This window comes from Gamsiella multidivaricata (genome assembly GCF_025024155.1).
Source record: "Gamsiella multidivaricata strain RSA 2152 chromosome Unknown BC939scaffold_10, whole genome shotgun sequence".
In the NCBI taxonomy this organism is placed as follows: domain Eukaryota; kingdom Fungi; phylum Mortierellomycota; class Mortierellomycetes; order Mortierellales; family Mortierellaceae; genus Gamsiella; species Gamsiella multidivaricata.
The window spans coordinates 26,382-53,235 of record NW_026251718.1 but is presented as its reverse complement, the minus strand read 5'-3'; the positions used below and the strand labels follow the sequence as shown (position 1 = coordinate 53,235).

At 49.0% G+C, this 26,854-nt stretch overlaps 10 protein-coding genes across 10 annotated transcripts; 4 read left to right on the top strand and 6 right to left on the bottom strand.

The window, feature by feature from the left end:
• Nucleotides 1-131: 131 nt before the first annotated feature.
• On the top strand, nucleotides 132-1,753 carry BC939DRAFT_526040 (uncharacterized protein; the record flags this gene model as incomplete). Its single annotated transcript, XM_051561347.1, has 2 exons — nucleotides 132-540; nucleotides 627-1,753. Exons 1-2 carry the CDS (start codon nucleotides 240-242, stop codon nucleotides 1,751-1,753), a joined length of 1,428 nt encoding a protein of 475 aa, XP_051415598.1. The 5' UTR covers nucleotides 132-239.
• A 1,149-nt stretch (nucleotides 1,754-2,902) lies between these two features.
• Nucleotides 2,903-7,184, top strand: BC939DRAFT_440977 (uncharacterized protein). The gene is made up of 6 exons (XM_051554157.1): nucleotides 2,903-3,490; nucleotides 4,249-4,642; nucleotides 4,927-5,584; nucleotides 5,751-5,761; nucleotides 5,967-6,164; nucleotides 6,322-7,184. Exons 1-6 carry the CDS (start codon nucleotides 3,201-3,203, stop codon nucleotides 6,784-6,786), a joined length of 2,016 nt encoding a protein of 671 aa, XP_051415597.1. The 5' UTR covers nucleotides 2,903-3,200; the 3' UTR covers nucleotides 6,787-7,184.
• Nucleotide 7,185: 1 nt separating this feature from the next.
• Nucleotides 7,186-7,837, top strand: BC939DRAFT_440973 (uncharacterized protein). The gene has a single exon (XM_051554156.1). The coding sequence runs from the start codon at nucleotides 7,300-7,302 to the stop codon at nucleotides 7,813-7,815; it is 516 nt and encodes a 171-aa protein (XP_051415596.1). The 5' UTR covers nucleotides 7,186-7,299; the 3' UTR covers nucleotides 7,816-7,837.
• BC939DRAFT_10086 (uncharacterized protein) lies at nucleotides 7,776-9,395 on the top strand. Its single transcript, XM_051549838.1, has one exon. It carries the CDS (start codon nucleotides 7,837-7,839, stop codon nucleotides 9,319-9,321), a length of 1,485 nt encoding a protein of 494 aa, XP_051415595.1. The 5' UTR covers nucleotides 7,776-7,836; the 3' UTR covers nucleotides 9,322-9,395.
• A 17-nt stretch (nucleotides 9,396-9,412) lies between these two features.
• On the bottom strand, nucleotides 9,413-11,520 carry BC939DRAFT_440968 (exostosin family-domain-containing protein). Its single transcript, XM_051554155.1, has 4 exons — nucleotides 11,373-11,520; nucleotides 11,036-11,176; nucleotides 10,829-10,910; nucleotides 9,413-10,741 (listed from the first exon to the last, which is right to left on the bottom strand). The coding sequence occupies exons 2-4, from the start codon at nucleotides 11,138-11,140 to the stop codon at nucleotides 9,453-9,455; spliced, it is 1,476 nt and encodes a 491-aa protein (XP_051415594.1). The 5' UTR covers nucleotides 11,141-11,176; nucleotides 11,373-11,520; the 3' UTR covers nucleotides 9,413-9,452.
• A 9-nt stretch (nucleotides 11,521-11,529) lies between these two features.
• BC939DRAFT_420304 (uncharacterized protein) lies at nucleotides 11,530-14,374 on the bottom strand. The gene is made up of 4 exons (XM_051553073.1): nucleotides 14,015-14,374; nucleotides 12,707-13,928; nucleotides 12,513-12,621; nucleotides 11,530-12,407 (listed from the first exon to the last, which is right to left on the bottom strand). Exons 1-4 carry the CDS (start codon nucleotides 14,251-14,253, stop codon nucleotides 11,596-11,598), a joined length of 2,382 nt encoding a protein of 793 aa, XP_051415593.1. The 5' UTR covers nucleotides 14,254-14,374; the 3' UTR covers nucleotides 11,530-11,595.
• A 194-nt stretch (nucleotides 14,375-14,568) lies between these two features.
• Nucleotides 14,569-18,597, bottom strand: BC939DRAFT_440965 (kinase-like domain-containing protein). Its single transcript, XM_051554154.1, has 7 exons — nucleotides 18,317-18,597; nucleotides 18,107-18,197; nucleotides 16,802-17,842; nucleotides 15,852-16,698; nucleotides 15,531-15,732; nucleotides 15,288-15,435; nucleotides 14,569-15,198 (listed from the first exon to the last, which is right to left on the bottom strand). Exons 1-7 carry the CDS (start codon nucleotides 18,493-18,495, stop codon nucleotides 14,653-14,655), a joined length of 3,054 nt encoding a protein of 1,017 aa, XP_051415592.1. The 5' UTR covers nucleotides 18,496-18,597; the 3' UTR covers nucleotides 14,569-14,652.
• A 1,085-nt stretch (nucleotides 18,598-19,682) lies between these two features.
• Nucleotides 19,683-21,314, bottom strand: BC939DRAFT_440961 (ADP-ribosylation factor family-domain-containing protein). The gene is made up of 3 exons (XM_051554153.1): nucleotides 21,114-21,314; nucleotides 20,443-20,535; nucleotides 19,683-20,218 (listed from the first exon to the last, which is right to left on the bottom strand). Exons 1-3 carry the CDS (start codon nucleotides 21,259-21,261, stop codon nucleotides 19,914-19,916), a joined length of 546 nt encoding a protein of 181 aa, XP_051415591.1. The 5' UTR covers nucleotides 21,262-21,314; the 3' UTR covers nucleotides 19,683-19,913.
• Nucleotides 21,315-21,543: 229 nt separating this feature from the next.
• BC939DRAFT_440958 (uncharacterized protein) lies at nucleotides 21,544-22,738 on the bottom strand. Its single transcript, XM_051554152.1, has 2 exons — nucleotides 22,248-22,738; nucleotides 21,544-21,852 (listed from the first exon to the last, which is right to left on the bottom strand). Exons 1-2 carry the CDS (start codon nucleotides 22,407-22,409, stop codon nucleotides 21,784-21,786), a joined length of 231 nt encoding a protein of 76 aa, XP_051415590.1. The 5' UTR covers nucleotides 22,410-22,738; the 3' UTR covers nucleotides 21,544-21,783.
• A 119-nt stretch (nucleotides 22,739-22,857) lies between these two features.
• BC939DRAFT_474078 (uncharacterized protein) lies at nucleotides 22,858-25,025 on the bottom strand (the record flags this gene model as incomplete). The annotated part of the gene is made up of 5 exons (XM_051558393.1): nucleotides 22,858-22,976; nucleotides 23,310-23,643; nucleotides 23,844-23,860; nucleotides 24,683-24,749; nucleotides 24,891-25,025. 5 exons carry the CDS (start codon nucleotides 25,023-25,025, stop codon nucleotides 22,858-22,860), a joined length of 672 nt encoding a protein of 223 aa, XP_051415589.1.
• Between the last annotated feature and the right edge of the window lie 1,829 nt (nucleotides 25,026-26,854).

Here is a 26,854-nt window from a genome sequence, read left to right as displayed (position 1 = left end):
AGAAAAAGAAAAGACAAAAAAGGGTTGCTTGCCAGCCTCTGGCAGTGGACAGCACACCGGAGATGAAATGACACCACTGCGCCACCGATCGAACACGTTAATTGCTGAGAGTGAGACACAGCAAACGACATCCCGATTGAGCTTATTGAGCAGTGTGCCAAAGAGGTGTACCTCGTCTCCCTTTTCCATCTTTCTTTTCCCCTCAGTCCACAGCAGCCTGAAAAACACACCTCATCACCATGGATGCCGATAACGATACCGTATTCCTCATCGACATCCCCGCATGTGAATTATTCACCTCGCCCTTCGTATTGCAATCCGGGCCTTGGATCTGTTCCATATCCATATCATCCCTGGGCGCCGGATACGGCCCGGACCTCGCAGTCCAGATCTCGCACCAGCCCATCGCAGCCTATCCCCATTACGAACGCACCATTCCCACTCGACTCTGCATCTTTGCACCCTGTACTGAGGGTTCTGACTCTCTTGTCCTAGAAACGCCTATTCGAGATCCACAGTCGCTGCTTCATGGCATACAAGGTAATTTCTCAGAAATAGATTGCTCAATAGTCCCACGCTCGTTATACACATTCCATTAATGCAGCAGATTGTTCTTGTGCATGTAGTCGAAATAGATCCATGCATGGTCAGGTCGTTCAATCGGTACATCTTCCGCGCTATCCTCGTTAACGACAATGAACGCTCACACCAACACCAACACCAACACCACGCTTCTCCGTGCGGACATTTTTGGACTCCTTGCGTCGCTTCCTGCCTTGCTTCGAGTCATGTCTCTCTGGAAGCCCAACATCGGTTAGTTGAATTTCTCGAAAGGGCGACCAACTCCGATATCCGTCTCTCGTTCTGCGCTCGAAAGGTGCCCTCATTCCCTCAGCGACAGGCACTCAAGAATCTCCCCAATTGCGAGACCTCGGATAACCTTGCTCTATATGCACACTCATGTATCCTCAAGGCTGCTGGAACCCAGCCCATGGAGCGCCTTTTGAACACATATTCGCCAGACTACCCTTTTTTCGGATGCACCGGTCGATCGAACGACCATCAGCATAACCTTCGTTCAAGTCCGATACGTGAAATCCGTTTCGAGGATTCGCCGCCAGCAGCTGTCGAGGCTGTACTTTCCTACATTTATTTTGGACAATGCCCAGTATTAGAACCGATGTGTGGATACACGGTCAAGGATTTGATGGAGTTGGCGACATACCTCGAGGTCGAGTGCCTGCAGAATTATTGTGTGGATTTGGTTCTGGGTAGGGCCTGCGGAATGAAAGCAACGGGAACGACAGCAGTGAGGACACGGCTCTCTCATGGAGCAGAGGACCGTTACGACCATAATAGGATCATATTTTCACGCGCCAATCTCAACAAGGCTGGATTTCACCCATATGGCCCCCCTGGCGGAACACATCAACAAAATAGACAATACGCATCAGAGCGAGCATCGCCGTGCTTGGGCCCGCGACCGATGAAGAGCAGGTTAACAAAGAGACGACATACTGGACGCGGTGGTCTGATCGCCCCCGAGAGCGCTGTCCAGGTGCTGTTTGGGTGGGGGTACAGATTCCCGAAGCTACGGAGGGAGCTCGTGCGGACGTTGATCGACGTCGGATACGATGGGTCGGTCTTTGTTGCGGATGCAGCTATGAATATGCTGCAACGGTTTCGGGGCCACGCTGCATTCGATGGCGTTGCGTATGAGCTGGTTGCGGAGCAACTGAAGGCTCAAGGTTGAGGTGCGAGAGCGCGGATTATTTGTTTTTGCCGGGTGTTTTGTTGTTTTTGTGTAAGCGTAAAAATCGATATCCTCCTGTTCACAGTGGAATTAAAGTCTTTTGCGTTGATGCTCGTTTTGATTTTGATGTTGACTGGTGAAAAAGTGAGGGGGTACACAGACAGGTGTACGTACCCGTTCGTGATGTTGTTTACATGCTTATATGCTCAACTATGAACGACCAACAACAATATGGTTGTTCCTTTGCATTAGGCAGAGTTTCCATTCATGCTGACGAACTATATCTATTTTCCTGAGGAACCTTAGTCTTTTAGAGGGCCTAGGCGGCCCACGACACTGCACCATCTGTAAGCAATTATATGGGTGCCGAGATGGATACACAATTTTGTAGACCGTTGCACGTTAGAGATATACACATTCATACCTTACAAGGGATACCTTCGGTGGCGTATATGGTAAAGAGGAAGAGCATAGTCTATGAAGAAGGCGGCGATCCGGGACTAAAGCAGCTCCGGGGAACGAGAGCAGATCCACAGTCAACATTAAAAAAAGACCGGTAATTGCGATCGACCCATTGGGCCATTGAACCATTAGCCGATCGATACACCTAGACTATGAGACAAATGTTGACCAAAAAGTGCATGCACCATGCGCCATGGCATATTTTTTTACATGTCCAGGAGACTACAGAAGTGTGTTATTGAGCGAACGAATGGACGAAGGATTAAGGAACAACAAACATTTACCCGTTATCCTAATTACTCATGCAGCCATCCATGCAGTAGTGACCATGTAAAACGGGAATAAAAAAGGAAGTAATGAGATAGGCTAGAACGCATTGCATTGCATCCGCATTGCACACCTTGTCCTGTTTCTGTCCTATCATATCACGATCGTACATCGTATGCGTACCTGTATCGCATCGTTGTGGTTGTTGTTGTTGCTCTTTCTCTCAGCGGATCTCTCCTTTTATTTTATTCTCCTCTCTCTTAGTGTCACCAACCGTTTACTCCTCCCATTCTCATCTCTTTTTCTCATCAACATCAGCATTAGCATTCCCTTTGCATGTCACTCGACACCCTCTCATTGCATCTGCATCCGCATTGCTCCACTCCCTAATCTGATCGCCTTTTTTTTTTTTTTTTTTTTTTTTTTTTTGCCATTCGTTCTTTTATCAGAGGTTGGCACAGATTTTCAGGAACGGCTTTTAAAAAAAATTCAGGCACAAACTTTCCTATTCCAACGGTCGTGCACTGCACATCTCTTTCTCTTTAATTGAACGCCTTCCTTCTTCTCCCCTCCCACCAGCGATCATCAGCTTCGTCTTCATTTTCTTGCATTGTTCTCTCCACTCTCCTCCCTTTGATAGTTCGTTATTAATCTCAACAGCAGGAGCAGTATCAACTTTCTGCAACAACGCGCGCTAATCGTTATATTTTAAAGAAAAATGGCACCCCCACAATTCAAGGTCATCATTGCTGGCGGTGGTATTGTTGGTCTCTCCCTTGGAGTGATGCTTGAGCGTGCAGGGATCGATTACCTGATTCTCGAGGCCACCTCAGACGTTCGTCCCCTGGGCGGTGTGGTCATGCTGGGACCGCCAGTGCTTCGAGCCTTTGAGCAATTGGGTTTACTGGAGGACCTGGTTCGCCAGTCCAATATCATGACTGGGGTCACTGTTCTCGACAGCAAGCTCAACCAGATCTGCCGCATCAACGCCGACTACGCCAGAGACAGGTAAATTCAAAAGGTTCAATCTCAGCTCGTTTCTTGTCTTCCCAAGTAACCGGAACAAAGGTCTACAAAAAGGAGAGGTCTACGCTTGCTTTACTAGGCGGAGGGATATAACTGTACATCCACGTGAGTATGGTGCGGCAAAGACATTCTCAGATTGGCCGTCAAAAGTGAGAAAAGATAGGACGGAATGTCGACCGCCATGGTTTGATTACCATGCCGATGCCGATGGCCAACGATCAAAAGGGCTGTCGATGTTGTCGCTCCTTTTTCGCTCCCTTCGCTCCCTTCACCAACCATAAACAAATAGCGCAGGTTTTTTTTTTCTTATGCCTTGTTGTTTCTATTCGATACCTTTTTACTTTTGTTTGCGATGCATATTACCTGTTGCTTTGTTGCCTCCTGTCATCTGTTTCTTGTGTGTTGTTCCACCGGGCTCTCTCAATTTTTTCCCCTCTCCTTTCTGCTGGATACATGCCATGCATGCCATGCGTGCTATATGTATCGTTTATATACTCTGCATACTATTATTCTAATCTGCTTGGTCTGTTGAACTGAATTTGCACATACCGATGCCATGCAATCTATCCCGTTTTCCAGCGCTCTCTTATTCAGTCTTGTTCTACAACCAATAACGGTCATCGCATCCTATCCCCTCATTACTCTCTTTAACCTCCAACCAAAACAGAACTCGTCCGCCATTGGCTAATTTCTCTTCTCTCTCTGTCCTGTCTATCCTGGTGCACATTCATACAAACCAGATATGGCTACGATAGTCTCACTATTGTGCGCCCAAAGCTCTATGCTATCCTCCTCTCCCGCATTCCTGCCTACAAGATCCTGTTTGCGAAGCGCGTCATCTCCACAGCGCAAAACAGCGAAGGAGTCAAGGTTCGTTGTCAGGACGGGTCCACCTACAGCGGGGACATCCTCGTCGCATCCGATGGCGGTGCCTCACCAATCAGAGGCGCCATCTATCGAGAAATCAAGCGGCGGTCCAAGAAGACACCCTACCCAGGAGATTATGCACAACCCAAGATGGACCAACGATGCATCGTCGGGGTGTCTGAACCGCTGTCGACGAAGCAATATCCTATCTTGGCGTCCAAGAATTGTGAGCTGCTACTGCTCATGCCTAAAGAGACGAACTGCATGGTAATCAAAGAGACAGATGCATGCTCCTTTTTGTTTGTGAAATGTGTGCGCCGACTCTGATTCCCATCGCTTCCCACCAATCGTGGGTATGGAAAAAAAAAAAAGCTCGTAATCCCTTTGGGTCAATGCGTCCTAGAAAAAAAAACCCAGGAAAATGAGCAATATAGCAATGCATCAATACCCCTACGGCTCATTTATTACAGTCTAAATATGACTTTTTTATTGCTGGTAACCCCTGCCACTGGTGCAGACAATCGTGCTGACAACACTATTTATCGTTCTAGATTTGGTTTATACCTATGGCAGAGAGACGTTTTGGCTGGGGCATCACCTCGCCCCTGCCCTCAAGTGCAGCAGACTCCAAAATATACGAAAACCAGGCATCATTCGCAGGAGCACGCGACAGTGGCGAGTCAGGGATCGAGTTACCTGGATCACCTGCTTCTATCCATGGCATGACACAGTCCTTCTCAGCCATCTCAACCGCATCCCAAAGCCCTTCCTCATCCGCCTCATCGTCATCTCCAGGAGGTGACATGTCTGACTACATTGGTAAATACTATCCACCGAACAATACCAGCAATAGCGCTCCTTTTACCCCGTCCCATTCCATCAAGAAGAGGCAATCGTTTAGCAAGCTATCGAAGCACTCGGCTACATCGACTGGATCATCCCAAAAGACATTCCAGCAATACCCCACAGTTCTCCAGCTCAACGAGTCGAGCAGTCTGGATTTGAAGGAGCTCCCGAACGACAGGGTGTGGGACAAGTTAGATGAGAAATTCCATATTGACGAGTTTATCAAGGAGCAGCCCTGCCCCTACGGTGGCACATTCGGCGATATCATCGAGCAGACAACGCGAAAGATGATCACTACGGTCGTGGTCGAGGAGAAGTTCTACCACATGTGGCACTTTGGCCGTACCGTGCTCCTGGGCGATGGTAAGCAACAGACAAACAAGAATTAGGATAATGGCATCATTCCTCGTGGTTTTGGTGTTTTGGATATCTGAGTAATTGTTGACTGACTATGCCATGTTCTTTGCCTCCTCTTGTGCTATGCAATTGCATCGCACTCCGCTTATCTCGTTTCGTCACCGTACCACAGCGTGCCACAAGGTATGTATGAAAAAAATAATAAGACAGAGGCGATCGTAATCTGCCGCCAAATAAGCTATCGGCGGCTGTGTGCGATGCACGGACATTCCAGTCTCCGCTCTATCAATGTTACTAAAACAAGGCGTCCGTCCTATCTCTTCTGTTTACACCCTTGCTATCTCTCCTTGCTCTTTCATAATTCATCATCATCGCAACACTCCTATAGCTCCTCCCATCCTCTGGTCATGGTACGACGCAGGCCATCCTAGATGCCATCAGCCTGGCTTCGCTCCTGGCGGAGCTGCCCTCGAATTCTCCGAGCGATATCGAAGCCCTCTTCCGTGTACACTACGGTCGACGCGCACCCGGCGCAAAGGCCGCGGTGATTGTCTCGAAGAAGCAAGACCAGTTACTCTTCAATCGAGTAAGTGTCCCTGCTGTTGCCACATGTCTTGCAGATAACCATATTGACATGTCATTCGTAATGAATACCGTCAACTAACAAATGAACGAACGAATGAATCTCCTACTTATCTCATTCATATTTTTTTCGTATATCTTTTTGCCCCATGTATTCATAGAAAATGACAGGCAAGATTATGCGCAAGCTAGCCTCGAGCTGGGTGTCAGAGTGGATGAATATCACGATGTGTGATCGATTGTTCGAGTCCCGTCCGACGCTGCCGTTCCTCAAGCCCGTGCCGGATAGGGGCACGTCCAAGAACAAGGACAAGAGCGTGCCTCTGCTGCAAGATAAGCGGTACGAGATGGCACGGAGAAAATCTGTCTCTTCCGGATACAGCAGCGGAGGATCCGGAGGCAAACACCATGACCTGTGGAGCCCAGACTTGGATTTCGAGGCCCATAACTTCTCATTATCGATGCCGTCGATTTTGATGTTGCCTGCAGTGCCATCGCTGCCGACGACGAGGGCCATGGACCTGGAAGGCATGGTGCCGCCGAGGGTGTCGTCAAGGCCAGGCGAACGCCAGTATGATGGGCCAGGAATGCCCTGGAATCCGTACATGGACTCGCCCTATGTGTAAGAAGAAAGGAAGCAAGCAAGAGACAGAAGCGCAGGGCGCCTGAGTTTTTGCCACGAACAAATCATCCACCCGACCCTCCAACCGATACAACATAAGTAATTCTGCGGCATATACACTACTGCTCTACTCAACATAGTCTACATACATATACATTACGCAATTCTCATAAACGAATCCTCTGCCGCACCTGGAGTGCCGGTGCATCCACCAAACAAGAGTTGTTCTTCGTTGAGATCGTCTGAACTGTGCTAGGAGGGAGCGATATGCATCCATGGGGATTATCTAGGACCGATGCAATCTTGCCGAGGCGAAGGAGGGTGCTCCTTAACGCCGAATCGAAGAGACCTCGCCTATAAATACACAAGCACGACCCACGGGTGCATTTTTTAAGCAAGCCATCTCACGTATCCCCTCCTCTCTTCCCACTACTTTTCCTCACCGTTACTCCTTACCCTCCAATCCAATCCTCGTTCACCCTCGTTGCCCGTCTCCCACTTGCGCTCAAAGACAGCTATGCAGACACAAGCAACAGTCCTGCCCTCGCCCGCTTGGGAACACCAGGCTAACTCCTCCGTGGCCTGTCCGATTATGAACGCCGCCAACTTTTGTTCGACCTCAACGCTCAGCTCCCGCTCACACTCACACTCCTTCCGCTCTTTCCCAATGATGCCTCTTTTCACTGCCCCTACATCCCCTGTACTTCTACCGGAGATCATCTCCATCGTCTGCGCCTATCTCGACGCACCCTCGCTGGCTGTGGCCACAAGGATTAACAGGACCTGGTCTGCCATCAGTCTGCCGCTGCTCTACCGCGAGATCACCCTTGCCTGGCGGGGATTTAAGATCGATAGCCTGGAGCTGGGTGTTCGGCGGAATGGGCACCATTGTCGGAAACTGGCCGCTGCTCGAGAAGTGGTACGTTCGATGGTCTCATACCCCACGATGCATAGCATCACTGGAGAAGAAAAGTGTACTCATTTCTACACCAACCTTATTTTTTTATTTTTTTTCTGTAATTTTAAATTATAGAATCACTGGTGTTCTAGGATCATGGCGTTGCTGCGCGGCATGCCAAACCTTCTTGACCTCGACGCCACTTGGATGGACGCCGATCTACTCGCATCCCTGGTCTATCTCCAAAAACTCGAGCGGCTCTCGATCTCACGCCTCCAGGGCTCACAGTCCGAAGAAAACGAGTTCTTTGAGCCGTCCTTTCAGGGGTCCAGGCGAATTGTCGAACTCAACATGGCGGACTCGAGCCAGATGACGGATTCGGCTCTCGTCAGTATCACCAGGACCTGCCCTCAGATCCGCGTGTTGATTGTCTCGGGTAATAAGGGTCTCACTCACGAGGGGTTGATCCAATGGTGCGAACAGATCGCTACGTCCTCTTCGTCTTCCTCTTCGTCCTCGGCCAGTCTGCACCACCACCCCAACTATAGCTTTACCAACAGCAGGCTATATCTGTCAAAGGCACCAGTAGTTGGGATGACAGAGTTGACGACTATTAATTTCGCAAACTGCAACCAGATCCAGTCCACAGGGTTCCAGGCACTCTTTGAATGCTCCAGGAACCTCCAGCATGTGAACCTGATGTCAACACGCGTGGAGGATGCAGCCCTTCAAGTTTTAGCCTCCCAGAATAAGAGTCTAAAAAGCCTCGTTCTCAACTGCTGTGCCGCGATTTCGAATCTGGGCTTACAAACCTTGTTGAGACAATGCCGCCAACTTCGGGCGGTCTCGTTCCTGTACTGCCATCGGATCACCATCAGAGTATTCTTTCAGAACCTTTGGAAGTGTTTGGGTCTTCAAGAGCTGCGATTCTCGCTGAACGGTCGACATATGGACCTAATCGAACATGGACTCACAGGAGGAGCTCCAGCCCCAGTGATGGAAGTGAACCCGAGCGCGGTGACTACAGACACGGAGACTGAGACGGAGACGGGAATTCAGGGAGATGCCTCGTCTGTATTCTATGAGCCCCAGCTCGAATACTTGGTCTATGGCGGGCCCGAGTTGGATGATACCCCCATGAACTCAAATCAACTCTCAGCCTCGGTCAACAACATCAACACAACGCCAATGTCATCGCTTGCAGACCACTTCCATCGAGATGAAGACAATTCGTTCTCCTCGGTTCAAGAATATCGTCAGCACTTGATCCTTACTCAAGTCTACCGCCAGATCGAGCAGCTCACGCAGCTTTCGGTGCTGGACATGCGTGATATCCATCTGCCGCTGGATCTTGCTAAGGGTTTCTCACGACTGGGTCATTTGGAGAAGCTGCAAGTCCTTGAGCTAACTGGTCTTGGACAGCCCCTGGGTCAACCGGAGGTCGATTGGCTGTTGGGTGCGATGAATCAAGATACCTTGGTTGTTGAGGAACAGTCGAGAAGAGAGAAGACACCTTTGCCTTCATTGCATCAGTTGGTGTTTAAGGGAGGATATAGCATGTCGACAAAGCTACTTCAGAAACTGAAGGATCATAGACCGTGCCTGGAGGTGCAATTGACACAAGTCAAAGACCTCGCATAACCATTTCGCGAACATGCCAACATAGAGAATGAGCATTATTGTTTGCAAATAAAATATTTTTTTTTACAAAAAAAAAAAAAAAAAAAAAAAAGGACGCATGGTAAGTATAGAGAGAAGGAAGGTGAGGACGCTTATGGCAGGATGGACATGTAAGATGGTGTCAGCTCAACATGGTTGTTCCTGCTGATGGTCCTCTTGCCCTCCAGAGCGCCTCTTCTGCAAAGGTCTCTCACGATCAGGTGCCAAGAATCTCTCGTCAACAGGACCCTCCGTCCATAATTCCAGACCCTCTCTCGCTTCTGCTGATACTCCCTCTCAGGAATCGCTCTCAGAATCGCGTCCATCCGGTGAGCATCATTGCGCCGGATACGGATACTGAAACTGCTCCAGTCCACATCGTCCTCATAAGGCTCGACGATTCCGTCCGCGATGATCACAGGTACTACTCCGAATGCCAAATACTCCCAGATTCTTGTCGTGTCGAGCGTATGACCCATAGGGGCGAGTCCAAAGCGAGCTCTCGAAAGCAGCTTCATATACTTTTCGGTCTCCCATCCGGGCCCGATCACGTAATCCGGCTGCCGATCAAACCCGTTCAGAAGCAAAGACCGGACCCCTGCAGAATAGACATCATCCGGTTGGACATCACTGTAGCGTCCGCCGAACAACAGAAAGACGTCCCGATGTTTGTTACGTGGATGTCCAGCGCTGGTGAGGTACTGCATCGGATCGACTCTGACCAGGTCCAGAAGTGTCGTTGCTGAGGGAATCACGATATTCTTATACCGCCTGTAGCCCACGGCCGAAGCCCCGATCGGACGCAGATCTCCGATCGTCGTCAAGTAGGTCGCGTTCTCGAAGATATCCCTTTGCTGATAGTATTGTGACGACCGATCCATCGGATGCGCCATCAGATGGTCCTGTCCCCAGGTCCGGTTCCAATACGGCAGTTCCTGCTGCACATGCCGCATCATCGGTAGCACATACTTCTCATCGACGTCGCAATCGCTGCCCTTCTGGCCCAGAATAAACCAGCAGTGATTCAGGTACCGGGCTCCCAGGAATGGGATGTAAAAAAAATCAGCTTCTTCTGGATCCGTCGTCACATAGTTCTTGTATACACTTGATTCCGGGTCCCGGAGTTGTTCCAACAGAATGCGTTCAGAGATATAGGGGGTATGGACGGGCGGTACTTTGGCGTAGACCTCCTGAATTGCGGGTGGATCTGGGTAGACATAGATCTTTGGGCGACACAGCATCTTGTCGATGCTGGGCGGCCAGGAGAGCTGGGATTCGAGAGGCGCGACCGGGCTGGCGAGGATGGGGGTATAGCGAGTTGGGTTTTTGTTTATCCCTGCGTGTAAAGAGGATTTGTGAGTCCTTGCGCCCGCTAGTCTCCTCTCCAGGTCTGACTCCAGATCTGTGAAATAAATAAACGGACTTGGTTAATAAACAATCTTGCAATACCGCGTCGTAGAGACAAACCCAATGCGCATTGGCGTGTTACCATAGGGCGAAGGATTGAAAAACGTGAGGCGGATCAGGGTATAGAACCATGCGAATAAGACTCCACCGATGATGTATATCATCTATTTGCATGCGCAGAATGATTATCAGATCTTTCACTATGAACACTCGCATTTTTTTCGGTCCCCTTCCACTGCTCCGCCGAGCAGCTAGCATGGCAAAAAAGACAGGCTCAATGGATACGTACACCTCTCCGTGACAGCATTATTCGCTTGATGGTCTGGACAACGCCCTGGCGATGATACTTGTCATCTGGTGGCCAGAACTGGCCCTTGTAATAGTAGTTTGGCATAACGAGATCCGGTGCTGGAAAATATGAGAGGATCTTCTGTAAAGGGTGACAAGAGACAGGAAGAAGGAGAAAACCGGAATGAGAAAGGAGATGAGGATGAGGATAAGGATGAGGATGAGATCGAGGACGAAGAGGAAGAGGAAGACGATGATGATGATGAAGGCGAAGACCTTTCAGATGGGGTGTGATGTGTAGGGCGGTAGTTTAGGTTGGCATTCCCTTGATCACAAACCTTAAAGTTTTACTCGGCTGAGAACTACCGCTCCGTTGGCTCCCTGCTGCTCTTGTCAAACTCCCAGAGGCATGATTCTTTTTCGTATAACAATATATGATATGATGCGAGTCGACGTGAGAGGATATGATCGTGTTTATTAGTTGTGATGTCGATGAAAATAAATTACCAAGATTGATTGTCTACAAAAGAAAAAAAAAAAAAGCGTTCCTGTCGATAATATTTACAATGCCGTAGGAGGAGGAGACGATGTCCGCGGCCCGCCTATTCCTGCCCCTACAGCCATCCCAGCTCCAGCTCCTGCCCTTGTCCTTACTGCTGTATTCGTCCCTGAACCTGCTCCTGTCGCTGCGATAGCGTCCTGCTGCTTTACCTTGCTCATGAACCCTGCTACCCGCGACAAGTCCAGACTAGCTCCGTCGCTCTCTACCGCCAACGTCAAGGGCACCAGCATTTCATCGACCTTGTCCAGCGGGATATTGCAGCAGACTGAAATTACCTTCCGGCACTGCAGCTCCTTATCCATCGACTGGCCTGTAATCTCAACCAGTTCCTGCGCCAACTCCTTCTCATTCTGCTCGTACGCAAGAATACGTGACCGCAACAACAACACCTCCTTCCGTAGCTGCATCTCTCTCTCCCTCTCCATATCATTTGATCCGTCCTCCACACCATCGGTACCACCCATACCATTGGTGCTCTCGACAACATATAATGGCGGTCGGGGAGCAACATAGAACAGTCGATCAATGTCGTCATTAGTACTGTCCTTTTGCCGCAGTGCTCCAGAATAGCCCTTCTGACTCCGTGTCTTTTGTGATTCTTCCTCCAGAGACTGCTCCAGGTTCTTAATCTTGTGCTGCGCCTCCACAAGCCGTAATACTTTGTTGCGGCATAGTTTGATTATCCGCCGGGTGTCTGAAAGCTCGCTGGTTGCGTGGCGAAGCAAGGCTTGTGTATCCTGAAGCTGTCCTTGTCGTGCCATAATCTCGTGCGAGAACTCCAGATCGAGCTCATCCACCATCTTTTGAACAACTGAAATGGCACATACAAGGAAATAGGCACACCAGCGGTCAGTTTAATGGTGCCTTTTATAGTCATCATGAATAACAGAACAACAGCGTGGCAGAGAGCACCTACCATTCATCAGATCTTTGCCCCTGTGTGCAAAAGGCTTCGATTGAGCCGACTCGACATTGGATGCTGGCTTGACAGGACGTGACGGAGGAGGAGCTCCTGATGAACCAGCCTAGTAGGAAAAAAAAATGTCAGCAACAGATACTTAGCTTCAGAAGTCTCAGCATCGGCACATGGGATCATTGCAGACCACGTACCAGGAAATCGTCCAGACCAAAGTCTTCAGCCTTCAGACCGACCTTGTTCTCAATCTCACGATTCGCTCCAACGTCCATCAACATCTTTGCCAGGTACCGATCCCCAACCCTCGCCGCAATCGTCAGCGCCGTGTCTCCATTCTTATCCTGTACATCCACAATCGATGCGAAATCGCCTCCATGTCGTGCGATCCACTCAAACAAACATTCCATATAATACCGGGAGCTCGTTTCTCGCCCACGGATTCCTGCGGTGACAGCAATATGGTGGAGCAACGTCCGGTTCTTCCGATCCACCAAAGGAACCGCCGAATGAAGTAGACTCAGCACATGCGGGAACGATTGCTTGTCAAAGTTGTTGGTCACCAGCACCGCTCGCACCAGTGCCGACTCGCCATTATAGTTGACCCGTCGAATATCCGCCTGCTTCTGCACCAGCAAGTCCAATACCGATATCCTCGCCAGCGCTGCCGCCCAATGCAAAGCCGTATGGCCCTGGTCATCGATTACAAGGTTGATGTCCAGATCAGGCGGCGGTATCGGGTTTGTCAATAGATCTGGGATCTGTTCCTGGTCGTCGTTCAAGAAGATGCTCATGAGGATTGTCCTGTACTTCTCGGTCCCCTCCAACGGTGGTTCCTCTAGCTGTTGATCTGGGTGATATCCGGGTCCACGTCCATGACCATAATCTCTTTCATCATATGGATCGCGGTGATCAGGGTGCGACGAGCGTGGATGATATGAGTGCTGACCACGATGATGATGATCCAAGGACGGGAAATGGCTCAAGTGCGGTCGGGATGGACCGTCGTCGTCGAATTCATGTAGCGGTGGCGGTGAGTTATTAGTCCTTATTCTCTTCCTGGGCGGGTGTTCCGTGTGCCATTGGGGTGAAGGTGGGATCGAGGGCGAAGATGCGTTGAAGGACGGGTGGAGTGGAGATGGTGTCATGGAAGAGGCGTGGTGGAAAGATTGTGAGCCTGACGCATTGGGCATGGCTGAGCTGCTTCGGCCTCGCTTCATTGCCGGACTCATCCTAGGCGAACCAGACAGTTTCTTGGGTTTGGGTCCATCCCTGGCCTTGATGGCCGCCTGAACCATCTCCTTCGTAGGCGTAACCGTATCAGATTCTCCTGCTGGGATCTCGTACTCGAAGAGCGTGCGCAGATACGGCTCCACTTTGTATTGCTTCGCCAAGTTCTTTCCGCGTTGAAACGGAACCCTGTTCCATGCCACAAGGCAGTACGTCAGTGGTTCTGTCATTGATACCATCAAAGACCTAGTTTGTAGCAACAATTGAATTCTCACCAGGTTCCTTGGTATTTGCCATAGCCTCCCTGGACTTTCTCATGCTCGCCGGACAAGACCTCGCGTTCGAGTATTTTTGTGCGCTTTCCCTTTTCGATGCCTGCAACCTTGAGAATCTGAGTGGCATTCAGATACGAGTCGTGCTTGCGTCGCATTACGGCGATGCCGCGACACATAAGCTCATAAACGGGCACGCCCGAGTACACAGCCGTGTAGATGTGGTGGCCTGCGTCGGTCATCCCCAGAGTGTGCGATGTGGGCGGTATGTGTGTGGATGGTAAGAATCGAGCGATGGGAGAGAAGGGAAGACAGCTGGGTGGACGATGAGCGTAGGTGAATGTGTCGGATGGGAACCCATGCCTTTTTTTGCCGCTGGACCACCTGGGCTCGGCATGAGCGTGGCGTGTCTCAAAAGAAAAATGTTTCTGCGTATATAGCGCGTTCGCGCGTACGTGTCTTCGTGACAGTTGGACGTCCATGCGCGAGAAAATGCGTCTACGCCTACCTGACAGACGCGTGTCAATGGTATATCATCTCGTGCGCGAGGTTATTCCTTCCCCTTTGTTATTAATGCTGTATCTATTATATTTGCTTTGACCTGGCTTGCTAAACCACCTCCCTTTCAAAGTCTATCTCCTTTACAGGATTCCGTTCGAGTAGTATTGGAAGGTATCATAAAGTCGCGTAAAGACGTTGCAGCAGCTGCTCATAATCAGCTTCTCCACAAACTCCTCCGCCTGGACCTCTGTCAAATTGAGCGCTAACCGATCCCGAACAGCCTGCGCTGCGTTGTCACCGTACTGGAAACACGGCAGCTTTGAGTCCTTGGACATCATGTCGATCAACAGCACAATGTTTTCGGTATGTTTTCGCACCGCCATGAAGGCCTTCTTCAAAAGCTGCTTGAACTCTGCAAACTTCTCGCTGTTAACTCCTCCAAGCACATCCAGATATTCCTGCGGCAGCTTGAACGGCGCAAGCTCGAATCCAACAGAGCCCGGAGAGTTCGACAGCATGAATCCAAAATCAATGTGGATGATGTGGCCCTCTGTATCCAGCAGGATGTTGCCGTTGTGCCGGTCGCGGATCTGAAGAACATATGTGATTACAGAATAGGCAGCCAAGGACCGCATAAAGTTGTCCTGCGCCTTAATATACTTTTCGCTTGCTGGATCGCCGAATTTCTAAAGATTCATAGCGCGAACATATCAGCAAGGAGTGTCTACAGACACGATCAACTCCACCGCAGAATACAGCGTCCATGTCATATTACCTGCTGGAAGTAGTCGTAGAGGGTAAAGACGACTCCGACTTCGTTCAATCGACGAGCATAAGCATCCTTCTTGATAGAGTGGATCGAGATGGTGTTGCGAACGGTCTCGATCAAGCCAGAGTTATCTGAAGTAACAAGGATACGCATACTGTAGAGCAGAGAAAGTAAGCGGTACATTAGCAATGTCAGCTAACACAATCCTGATAAGCCATTGTCGCCAGTCAATAGAATTCAAAGTCTTACTAAGTGATCCAAACATCGATCTTGGCACGCTCCCAGATCCATCCCATTTCACGGATCAATTGGCAGGCCAGCTGCTCTTGCCTCAGGTCCGCACCTTGCTTCACAATCACAGAGAGCAGCTGCCAGGACGGCAAATGACCATAGGGTGAATTCTCTCTGATACGGCTCATCTTGGTATCCCAGTCTTCAGAGAATACAGCAGCTATTTCATACCAAAAAAAAAAAAAAAAAAAAAAAAAGTATAAGAGACGGGTCAGTTTTCAGTGTTCGACATTATATGCCATGCGAGTGTGGAAACAGGGCAATAGTGCGTGTTCCTACCACTTGGATCATCAGTGGTAACGTTGGCCATGATCTTGCGCTCGTCCTCCAGCATCTCGCTTCCAGCACCTTCGCCGCCGCCACCTCCAATTCCACTGCTTACACCCTCGTCCTTCATTCTCTGCATTCTCTGCTCCTCCAAGGCCATCATCTCCTTTATGATCTTGGCCCGAATATCTTCGACTGATGTCGCCTTTGCCTTGATGCTCGAGCGCGATTGTGCACTCGTTCTCGAGTTACTACTTGCGCCTGCGCCTACCTGCTGAGCAGCTTGTTGTTGGCTCAGCTGGGCTAGCATCACAGCTGCCGTCCTCATCTTCTCTGCAAAATCATCCGCGCTGTTGGATGCCCGACGCTTCAAAACCGTCTGAAGGTATGCCTCATTTGAGCGAGATTGAGTTGGTGGTCGAAAGGAGCCTCCTGCAGAAGGTGAGAGTGGTGCGGGGCTCTTCATCCGTCCAGTGAGATCCACGGAAACGACAGGGCTAGCCGGTGAGGGCGATCCTGGGGGTGAAATTGTTAGATCGGCCAGTGAGCCTACAGGTGGTCGAGGCGCCCCATCAACCGAACGGCCTCCATTCTCGACACCGTTGGGTGAAATAGAGTCGTCTGCTTTTGCTGACAGTGTCTCGTCGGTATCATAGTCATTCTGTTCGCTGTTTTCATGCGAGGCAATTGCGTGCTCGAGTTGAATGGTTCCATCCTCGTTCATCTGCACCTCCTTTGTATGGTATTCATGCCCATGGTGGCTGCCGTCCTCAGACTCATGAAGGTCCCTGCGTTGCGCCCGAATCTCTTCAACGCTCATATCCGTTTCGAGAACTTCAACTTGAAGTAAATAAGGCACCTATGCAATTATAAAGTTAAACGTTAGAAACCAAACGAAGCCGTGTTCAAAAATAAGACAGCGTTCTGCGATATAGCGAGTAACGCAATGAATCTGAACTTACGCGATCTGCAGAATTCAAGACGACGGCATCTTGAGGTGGTATACGCACAACGCGGTGGTGCGAAGGATGCTCAACTGTGGCCTTGCACCAAAGCGGCACACAGATCTCGGCTGGCAAGTTGTGGTTTAGCAATGTGAGCTCAGCACGGAGTGCACTCAAACGTGCTGGTTTGGGTACAATCACGAGCCTGGTCGCAATATCGACCAGGGCCAACAGGAACTGCATCTCTGAGTGGAAATATGAGCGCCTTGCCAACTCCAGAGAGGCAGCTGAAGATCGTCCATCCATTGAGTCCCGATCCGAGAACCGTAGGCTGATAGGCGACGATGGAGCGGTATCGTGACTGTATCGCGGGCTGGCGTAACGGTCGCGTCGCAGCTTGAAAGCTTGGCCTCCTCGAAGGTCTTCCAGTGATGGCGACGTGACAACGTGATTCCGTTGGATATTGTGGACAGTCGACACACTCATTCCTGCAACGGTCGCATGAGGCGAGCCCGGTTCTCCTGTAGCGGATCGAGGGGTGGTAGTTCCTTCGGCATCGTGCTTAGTCATGCTTCCCGCTGGCGTGGACCGGCCACTTTCTTGTGGAGACGCGTGACTGACATGACCGGGCTGTTGCGATTCTGTTTGATTGGTGTGCTGCTGCTGCTGATGATGAGATTGTTGCTGTTGCGGCTGTTGCTGGGTTTCGGCTTGTTGTGATTGCGTCTCCCCTGCAGCACTCTCCTCGGCATTATCCGCAGTTACGCTGAACGCCCTGGGCCGTCGACCTTGAGCAAGGGCTAATTGACCCGGACTCTTGGTCATTAGGGGCTGACCGAACGCTGCGAGCATGACGCCCATGCCGACCATGGCTGAAAACGCATTCTCCCTAACTTTTGGAACGCCGTTTTTAACATAGATGTCCTCATATTCTCCTGGCGTCTCTGTTGCAAAGACAATTGCCTGGCACTTGTTGAACACGCGTTTGCACAGTTTGAACGAAGGTGTGTTGGGTGAAGCAGCGAGATCTGACGTGTAAGCCTGCAGGTACCATAATGTCTACACGAGAAATCAAGTGTAAAACAATCAGTATGCATGCATCAATTGTGGTCACCATATTCTGCCTCATGAACCTCGTGCTGTCCGTAGTATGGTGCCGTCACTTCCAATCTGAAGCCCAATGGCTGCTCTCTGAACGATGAAGAGAGATCTCTGGTTCCTGACACTTTCTAGGTTCGATGAACCAAAGTCCTGTCGCTGCTGGGTTCCTTTATTCCTGCGACACAAAAACGTTATCCTAGGATGAACAATTGGTTCGCTTACCAGGATGGCCATATGCGACGATATCTGGCACCGGTCCAGAATGAAGTTCTCAAGCGCCACGGACTCTGAAGGCCGGCTGATCAGCAAATGTCTATCGGGTTAACAAACAGCAAACAGGGTGCACAGGGCATGCGTGTTAAGAACGCGTCCAGGGCTGGAGCAAGCAGCGTCCTTTGTATTCATTACACCTTCTACGTCCTGGTTTCTTACACAAGCTGGGGGAGAAAGAACTCAATCTCGTCGAGAGGGAACTTCTTCAGTTCATTACACAGATAGTGCTGGATGCCAACGGCATCTGGGTATTTGAACAAATAAGAGACCGCGATCCAGGCGTTGAAGAATTCCGACTTGAACAGCCGGAGCAGCATCGAGTTCCCCGAATTCATCATATTGACGTGAAAGGGAAGATGAGGAAATGGAGGGATCGGCTGGAGGAAGGGCGGTAGCGCTTCTTGTTTAGATGATGAGGGATGATGACAAAGGAGCAAGAGTGATCGTGTAAAAAAACTCAACGTACCAGAGGCGATAACTTTAAACATGATCTCGTGTCAGTGGGGAAGTGGGCAGGGCCAAGTGAGCAAGTAAGAAGCAGTGAGCAAAAGGACGGACCCACGCCCAACATCCCATCCAGACATACTGTACGCAGCCGATTGCGCACCATGGGACATTTGCATATATATTATGCTCTGAGACTAAGATACATGATCTCCAGTTCGACACTGAAGGGTAGCCGATAACACCGTTTTTGAATAAGGGATCTGGTTGTCAACACTTTTTATTACGCTTTATACTTTTTTTTTTTTTTTTTTTGCTGTGGATTACTGGATCCTGTATGCTAGGATGATACGTCGAAACAAGATGCTACGATTAGTATCCGGTCATTCAGACAGTTCAATGGGGTCCATTTGCATCGATGTAGATGTAGGTGGAGGAAGACCATCAGATAAGATCAAGTTAAAAAAGCTTCATTGCAATGACGCCTCCTGACTAGGAGAATGGATACTCAGTTTTCAAGTGCAACCCCAAAATAAAGAAACTCTCCAGGTACAACGGGTCGAAGAGGGCCAACCATCGCCAAACCACTCGAGCAAGGAGATCTTGAGATGACCCCATATCACACACACACACCCTAGGTCTCGCAAGCCTTGGCACATAGCTCCTCATGGCACTCTCCTGGTTCTCTGTCTCCTCTCGGTTAGGCAAGTGTTTCCAATTGAAAAAAAAAAAAAAAAAAAAAAAAACAGGCCGTAACCATCGCGAGATTCGAGGGAACACAAGGAGTCCAACAGCGCCTGGATTCACCATATCGCTGGCATTGTTGAACACGAAGGGGAGGTTTTGCCCTGTGATATGGGGTAGTTAACAAGAAAAGCCCAAGGTAGTCGAAAGCATTGTCTGCCGATCGACCCAGTAAGCATCCTGAAGGAATCATCTCGAGGAGCGAAAACATCCTGATCCATATACGCACTTATTGCTCTGTTCCGCTTTATCATCATGTGGTCTCTCATTCCTGTGCTTTGGTCTTGTTGTCTTGTCGAGTGTTAACTTACTTTCGCGGTGGTTGCTGGACAAGAAGAACAAAATGGACGAGATCCTCAGTTGATGTCTAGTAGCCCGCATAAGCCATCACCTGACACCTGACCGATGGAAACACATTAAAGAGCACACCATGGCACAAGAAAGGTACTACTGAATTTCTTCATTCTCTACTCTTTTTATATATGGATGGATTCTGTGATAAAGCGGTGGTGTTGATAGTAGCGAGTCAAGAATTATAAAAAAAATCGCATCGTCGTAATCCTCCTCCTTAGGTTCTGCGCTTCAAGTTGTTCGACAACCACTCAAGACCCTCATAAAGACCATCTCCAGAGGTGGCGCAGGTGGCCTGGATGTACCACTGGCGCTGGCGAAGAGAGTGAAGACCGAGTTTATCGGTGATCTCAGCAGCGTTCATGGCGTTAGGAAGATCCTGCTTGTTGGCAAAGACAAGGAGAAGAGCCTCGCGGAGCTCGTCCTCGTTCAACATGCGCTGGAGCTCCTCACGGGCCTCAGTGATACGATCGCGATCGTTTGAATCGACAACGAAAATGATACCCTGGGTGTTTTGGAAGTCTAAATGGACGAACAAAGATCAAAGAGATATATGTTAATCAAAGTGAACATATATGAAGATCATCTGCTTCAAAGGTCCAACTCAAATTCTTTTATCGCAGACTAGTACGATAGAACAGCATGAAGCTTCAAGCTACTCAATATGCTGCCATTGTAATCGCAGACAGCATATTGGCCATGCTGTATAATCGAGCAGACACAAAAAAGGGTAATTGCTCACGTACAATGGCGCCACAGAGGACGGATCTTATCCTGTCCGCCGACATCCCAGACGGTGAAAGAAATGTTCTTGTACTCGACGGTCTCGACGTTGAATCCTAAGACAAGAGCATGGAAACAGTTATTAGAAACACAGCTCGAGGTAAGAGAGACCGGGGAACACAGGATTGGTTGTTTGTTTGTTCATATCCAGCGCAACAAGGCAAGAATGTCGTATCATTCAGGCACATGAAGATAAAAGCACAAACAGGCATATCTCGTGACCCAGCCAAGCACCTATAATACACCAAAGGCACTGGATCAAGGACGAAAGAAAGAGGCAGGGATGAAGAAGGAGATGGACTTCCTAAGTCGATCACACCTTTCATTCCTGCCGTCTAAAAGTCCCTAGAATCAGCTCCGATCACTCCAGATGACCACAACAAAAAAAAAGCGAGATGAAAAAAATAAACACAGTAAAAGTGACGCAGGGGCTCTACTGAGGGAGATGATTACAAGTTGTGTTCGTCTTACGCCGCAAAGGTCGTATGGCGATGAAGGGTGGAGTAGATGAGAGGCGAAAGCTGGATGATGCCGAGTGTACATCAAAAGTGCAGTGAAAGTGTACTCCACATCAGGGCCGATATCAGGTCTAACTAGGCATTTTTTTTTATTTTTATGAGAGTTGGGTCCTTACCGATGGTGGGGATGGTCGTGACGATCTCGCCCAGCTTGAGCTTGTAGAGGATGGTGGTTTTACCAGCGGCATCCAATCCGACCATCAGGATGCGCATCTCCTTCTTACTGAAGAGGCCCGAAAGCAGCTTTGAAATAGACAGACCCATGATGTTAAGTGCTGATTGGTGAAGTGAGAGAGAGGGATGATGAAAAAGGATGATGGAAACCAGAGAAAAAAAAGGTTCGCTTCATTTCATAGGGCACGAACGCCATCCACACGCAGGGGAGGAAGATTTTCTGTCGCTTGAGCTGTGTCCTCTCAATTGGATGCTGCCCATGATCCATATCGGACCCGATTCACATCGCAGTCGACAGTCTCAAGACGAACAACTACGACTTTCTGCAATTCAACTACTATTCATGACATCTTTTTTATTTTTATTTTTGCGGCTCGTTATTTGCCAAAAGGACGCTGGAGCTTTATTGTATGTGCGTTCGCGAAGCAATTGGATGACTATTTGTTCTATCAGTAGGTATCCCATCATGCCCATTGTCCCATCGTCAGACTGTGGTAGAGTCTTGATGAAAAGTGAAAAGAAGTTGTTCGAATGAGAGAAGAGAGGTGAAGGTAGGTGGACAACAACAAGGTTTCGGAGAGATGAAATAACAAAATGCTGACTGAAAAGCATCTAAGCATCCTCCTCCTTCTCGGCAGGGGCCTTGGGTGAGGGACCCTTAGCAGCCCATTGGAACTGGCGCTAGTATGTCAAGATAGGCAAGCCAAGAACATCAAGCGTGTTAGTCGAATATATGATGTCTCAATGTCTTTTTTCCTTGAGCTAGATACCCCTACGCCGCTGTACCAATCATTGGTGCCACTGGTCATCCTGCATAATATCCGTTGAATTCCTATAATCGTTTTTAGCACCATGTAAAACTATCTTCCCGATAGTTGCATCGGTCGACATCCTGATGGTACAACGACGAACTTTTGAAGTATGCCTCCACCTGAGATAGATAGTCTTGTTTCCAAAACCAAATCGGTAGCTCCGTGAAAGATAGTTGAAACCTCCTGATGTTATCCTGAGCTACCAGTCCGTGAATGAGTATTGTTGATGTTGCCTCGGGAGATGCAGGTTGGGGGCCAGCTTACATCGTATTTTTCAGCAACGAACAAGATTCCGGCAGGGATCACGAGTCCGAGGAGGGCGACGGAACGGACATTACGTGCGCTCCAGCGGAAGTAAGGCGCGGTCGACTCGCGCATGCGGACCCACTTTTCAATGGCGGGATCGGGAGTCAAGTATCCACCCATGGTTGTCTGTTGAATATGGCGAGTAAAGGAAAGAGTGTTGGTGAAAGGAGGCGAGAGGGTGGATCCGATGGTTTGATGAATAGAAAGTAGCTAGCTCGTTTCTTGCCGAAAATACGTCACCGAAGACGCTCTTCCCGCCAGGACGTGCCACCTCTAAACTAAAAGTGTGCTTGCTAACTAACACACAAATGAAAATAAAGCTAGACTAGCTAAACTGTTTGGCACGTCCACCACCAACTCGCCCTTGCCCTGGCTCCACCGCGCTACTTCTGCCGCTGCTCCTGCTGATGTTGCTGCTAACGGCTTCTGTATGCAATCTTGCATTCTGCATCCAAGGGTAGTGCTTATTTTTATCCACCGGTTGAAGGTAGAGAGGTCGTTGTTGATTGACCAAATGACCACGAATCGCATTGGCAATGTTGTGTCCCGTCATGATATCGCGGTGCATTTAAGACTTGCAGGTCGAGCAGTACAGCCTACGGATCTCGACCTGCCCGACAAACTTCTCGTATGTCGGGCACTTCTTGGACGTAGAGTATTCATTTACACCAACCATGATGTAGCCGCCTATGTGACACCAAGACGAAGTCAGCAAAATATACAAAACGATTTTACACGACATGGAATCTTTAGTGATAGTACCCTTACCTATTGAACAAAGTATGACTGGAAAGATCCATGTAGCGAGAAAAGTCTCGTCTTGGTTGAAAACTTGCCCAAACCGACTCCAATAACCATCTTGTTAGCTTCATCCCTCTTTCCGCCGATCGACCCGCCAACCAACTTGAGTAGGCGATCCGTTATGAGTCTTTACTCTGCATCTCTGGCCCTTCCTGCATCCCGCTTGTGCTTCTTGAAATGGTTGTTGCCGTTGTAAAACCCATCGAGTTGTCCCTTTACTATCCCGAGCTCCGTAACATGACTCGCAAAGCTGGTGCACTTGAGCGGGTCTCTTTTCTTCTGAGGAGCCGCCATCCAGGTAAAGAACCAGGTTCGCCTGGGTCCCAAGCTTCCGTACTTCTCGCTCAATAGCGCAGTGAGCATCCTCCATGGGGTATGAGGAGTAGGTGTAGCGGACGGTGACATAAAACGATCCAAGGATGTCGACTCGAATCATCGAATTGTGGTCAAAAGAGTTGGGAGGTTCAACAAGCGGGAAGACTGATGGCGAAGAAACAGGTTCGTGCTCTTTCTTCCGTATAAAGGGCCACAGGCCCTCAATGCCTATGGTTGTCTACGCGATAAGAAGATATGGAAACTTTTTCGAACAATGACAATGAAGGAAGATGAGAGTGTGGGAAAAGTGAAGGAGCGTGAGAGTGTATGAACAGGAAAGATCTGGCAAGCCAGAGAAAAAAAAGTGTAAATGCAAAAGACGCACAGATCCTTAAGCTCAAAAGGAAATTGACATTAAGCAGGGGGATTCTCACATACGATCGCCAGGAACCTGACTACAGTACTCAGCTTTTCATGCTGTGTAACATGCCCTAAGAGTCTGCTTCTAAATCTCTCTTGCTCTCTCGGCACTTTTTTTTATCTATCTGTCTGTGTCTCTGTTGCTGCTTTCTTTTCTCCCTTCAACAGATTATGAATGAGAATAGGCTGATAAGACTGTTGAATCTCTGAGGCCTATCGAGGACGAGCCACCTGGAAACCCTCCCGTACACACGTCCACATATCTGTTTAGGAATGCCTATTGCATATATGATTACCAACTCTGAATCTACTGTAGATTTATTGCTCGTTCAGCAGATTTCTACAGGCGATATTTCGGATATAAACCCCCTCCCTTCCATTATGGCGCCATTTTCGACCAGAGCCTTGAGGTTATCTCGATGTTTGTAACGCGAGAAGCTGACATGCAGCTGCCCTGCACCAAAGACGTGCTGAGGAAGGTAAACACCAACGTGGTCAAGTGTTTGTCCTTGCGCCTTATTAATGGTCATGGCAAACGCAGGCTTGACAGGAGACCGGCGCCTAGTGGACTTGATTGGCGTAGATGCGTCATCCAGGGTCGTGAGAGGTATGCGTGGAATAAGCACCGTTCGTCTCCTGAAGTCACCGTTAAGAACCTCGGCACTGATGTATCTCCGATGGAGTGCTCGGACAATCAGACGGGTACCATTGCAGAGGCCGGATTTCCCGTCCATGTTTCGAAGGAGAATGATGGGCTGGCCCATCTTCAGCAGCAACTCATAGGGAGGCATACCTGGAGGATTGAGAGGATTCAGGTACTCTACAGGATACGTGCAACAGGAGTACCACTCAGTTACCAAGCTGCACGGTTACGACACGCAGAACCAGGATGGAGCCCGGCACCATGGCGACACCGTTACGACACTGTACAATAGGCCACAAACATGTATATATAGACCTCGCTTATGATCATTAAACAGCATTCATTTCTACGCATTCATACTTGACCACTGCCCTTGACCCCTTGGCTCTGCTGCTGTTGCAAGAACTTCCGCTTTCTCTTACCTTGATGGTTTTAACCTCCATCTCAATTTTTCGGAGACGGGTGTGAATTACCGTGAAGAGTGTAATAAAAGGAATCGCGATGATGCTCCTCTTTTTTTCGTAAAAGTCACTGTAGCCAACATTACGGATGTTCATAGTTCGCCGGAATAATCCAAGTACCTAATTGATATCCCCGGTTGAAACAATGTTCTGAAAAGCAAGGTCGACGTCTCGAGGATCAGGTTGAGACGATCCAGAGTAGCTTTGCCCAACGCGTACTGCGGCGCTGTGGTTGAACGCCAACCCACCAATATGAAGCATGTAGCTCAGCCACGCTGGTTTGCTGGCTTCAATGTCGCCGGCTTAAAAGAGTATACATGAAGCAAGCTACGACTGTTAGCGAAGATAATCATGTATAAACACAAAGTACGATAACCGTTTAACGCACCAACTGGGTAAGGCAGAGTGATTCTTGAAGCTTGTCTACATAAATCGGATGGTTCCCTGATGGTAATGCCTGATTCCTAAGACTCCCGGAAGTGATACTGCTTGCCACAGGCAAGGCTGCAAGCATTTGGAGTGCGGGTTCAGGAACTTCTGAGTTGCTAACAGCCTGTCGTGAACCTATGCTTATTCAGAGTCAAGATGACCTTTTTCTAAGTAAGGCAGATACGGACAAATAGTGGCAAGTATTCAGGACTCCAAGCAATCTTTAGAGCGGAGGAGCGGTCAACCGCAGAAAAATCAAAAGGCACTGGCCAGATGATACTTTCCCGCTTTTCGCACCTCGGTCGACGTCAAGACTCTTCAACAAATTAGAAGAATAGGTCAATAGCGGACTACACTGAAAAAAAAAAAGTATTGTCACATACCTGGAAGAGAGCCTCATAGTCTTGCCTGTGCTCTACGCCATGAAAATGAGCCAAAGTTCTGAGAAATAGAGACTTGCCGAATCGACGTGGCTTCAGGAAGAGCAGCACATATTCAAGAATGCAGATATGTAGCTGGTACGATCGAAGTAGGCGTATAAGTGGGTTCGCGCGGATTGACTCAAAGTTGCTCTTGTCATTGAAAGGGGGGGGGGAAGCCTTTGAACTTCTCCTTTCTTAAAACTAGCGAGGCTTCCCTGTAGTTGCAAGGCTCAATTGTCAACTTTGCCCTAACAGTTTGTTATTTCACATCCGCGGAATTCCACTTTTTCTTTCCAAGTGAAGTAGCTGCAGTCAATTCTGTATTAGTAGAAATAGTGGGAAGAGAAACTCTCATTTAGTGGGGGTTTCCTATCGTTGTCAAGGCTCAGTATTCAGCACAAGTACAGCACAGAAAAGACAGCGGGTAAGTCCAGGCGCTGAGGGCAGTATCTCCTAATTCATCGATATATTATCATGTAGCACTGCTTGCATAGAAGTGTATGATAATGAACCGCGCGAAACCTTGTTCACATCATTAGGTGAAGGAACGCGATGAGATGCCACCTTTGCTGAACAAGGTTCACGCTTCAGAGTCCAAGGAGAAACTACTCGATCTATGGGACGAGCTCAAGGGGCCAACATGCACAAAAAGCCGGCTTAATCCGGTATATCGAGAAGAACTGGATTAACGATGAATCAATGCCAACGTGGGTGAATTTTACCAGGGGCAGAAGTTCAATAAGGTTCGCGCCTTTTTTTTTTTTTTTTGGCATTGAACTTGGGCGAAGTTGCCCAGATTCAACCCAAGTTCTATGCGCAATGCCATTGGCTCATATCCTCTTTTTTTTTTTGGTGGCAACAAACGATGAAAAAAAAATCCCCCCCGAATGCGCTCATGAACTGGTATTTGCCTTTTTGCTTTCTTCATCGCTCTACCATCTACCCGCTTCTCCCGTCCATGCTTCACCCCATGAGCCCCATGCAGATATACTACACTTCGACAGGCTGACATCACTGTCAACGTCGTCGCTGTAGGTGTCGGTGTGGCTGTCATTTTAAGTAGTGTGGGTTGCC

Excerpts from the sequence above, each read along its gene's own strand:
- BC939DRAFT_440977 (XM_051554157.1), top strand. The coding sequence starts at position 3,201 with ATGGCACCCCCACAATTCAAGGTCATCATTGCTGGCGGTGGTATTGTT. Across the intron at positions 4,643-4,926 it reads CTAAAGAGACGAACTGCATG|ATTTGGTTTATACCTATGGC; the intron begins GTAATCAAAGAG and ends TTATCGTTCTAG. Across the intron at positions 6,165-6,321 it reads ACCAGTTACTCTTCAATCGA|AAAATGACAGGCAAGATTAT; the intron begins GTAAGTGTCCCT and ends ATGTATTCATAG.
- BC939DRAFT_440973 (XM_051554156.1), top strand. The coding sequence starts at position 7,300 with ATGCAGACACAAGCAACAGTCCTGCCCTCGCCCGCTTGGGAACACCAG.
- BC939DRAFT_10086 (XM_051549838.1), top strand. The coding sequence starts at position 7,837 with ATGGCGTTGCTGCGCGGCATGCCAAACCTTCTTGACCTCGACGCCACT.
- BC939DRAFT_440968 (XM_051554155.1), bottom strand. The coding sequence starts at position 11,140 with ATGCCAAACTACTATTACAAGGGCCAGTTCTGGCCACCAGATGACAAG. Across the intron at positions 10,911-11,035 it reads TAATGCTGTCACGGAGAGGT|ATGATATACATCATCGGTGG; the intron begins GTACGTATCCAT and ends GCATGCAAATAG. Across the intron at positions 10,742-10,828 it reads TTTCAATCCTTCGCCCTATG|ATCTGGAGTCAGACCTGGAG; the intron begins GTAACACGCCAA and ends TTTATTTCACAG.
- BC939DRAFT_420304 (XM_051553073.1), bottom strand. The coding sequence starts at position 14,253 with ATGACCGACGCAGGCCACCACATCTACACGGCTGTGTACTCGGGCGTG. Across the intron at positions 13,929-14,014 it reads GGCAAATACCAAGGAACCTG|GGTTCCGTTTCAACGCGGAA; the intron begins GTGAGAATTCAA and ends GGCATGGAACAG. Across the intron at positions 12,408-12,512 it reads GGGCAAAGATCTGATGAATG|TTGTTCAAAAGATGGTGGAT; the intron begins GTAGGTGCTCTC and ends GTGCCATTTCAG.
- BC939DRAFT_440965 (XM_051554154.1), bottom strand. The coding sequence starts at position 18,495 with ATGATGAATTCGGGGAACTCGATGCTGCTCCGGCTGTTCAAGTCGGAA. Across the intron at positions 16,699-16,801 it reads TCTTGAATTCTGCAGATCGC|GTGCCTTATTTACTTCAAGT; the intron begins GTAAGTTCAGAT and ends ATAATTGCATAG. Across the intron at positions 15,733-15,851 it reads TACCACTGATGATCCAAGTG|CTGCTGTATTCTCTGAAGAC; the intron begins GTAGGAACACGC and ends GGTATGAAATAG.
- BC939DRAFT_440961 (XM_051554153.1), bottom strand. The coding sequence starts at position 21,261 with ATGGGTCTGTCTATTTCAAAGCTGCTTTCGGGCCTCTTCAGTAAGAAG. Across the intron at positions 20,536-21,113 it reads CACGACCATCCCCACCATCG|GATTCAACGTCGAGACCGTC; the intron begins GTAAGGACCCAA and ends CTCTTGTCTTAG. Across the intron at positions 20,219-20,442 it reads CCGTCCTCTGTGGCGCCATT|ACTTCCAAAACACCCAGGGT; the intron begins GTACGTGAGCAA and ends TCGTCCATTTAG.
- BC939DRAFT_440958 (XM_051554152.1), bottom strand. The coding sequence starts at position 22,409 with ATGGGTGGATACTTGACTCCCGATCCCGCCATTGAAAAGTGGGTCCGC. Across the intron at positions 21,853-22,247 it reads TCGTTGCTGAAAAATACGAT|CGCCAGTTCCAATGGGCTGC; the intron begins GTAAGCTGGCCC and ends TTGACATACTAG.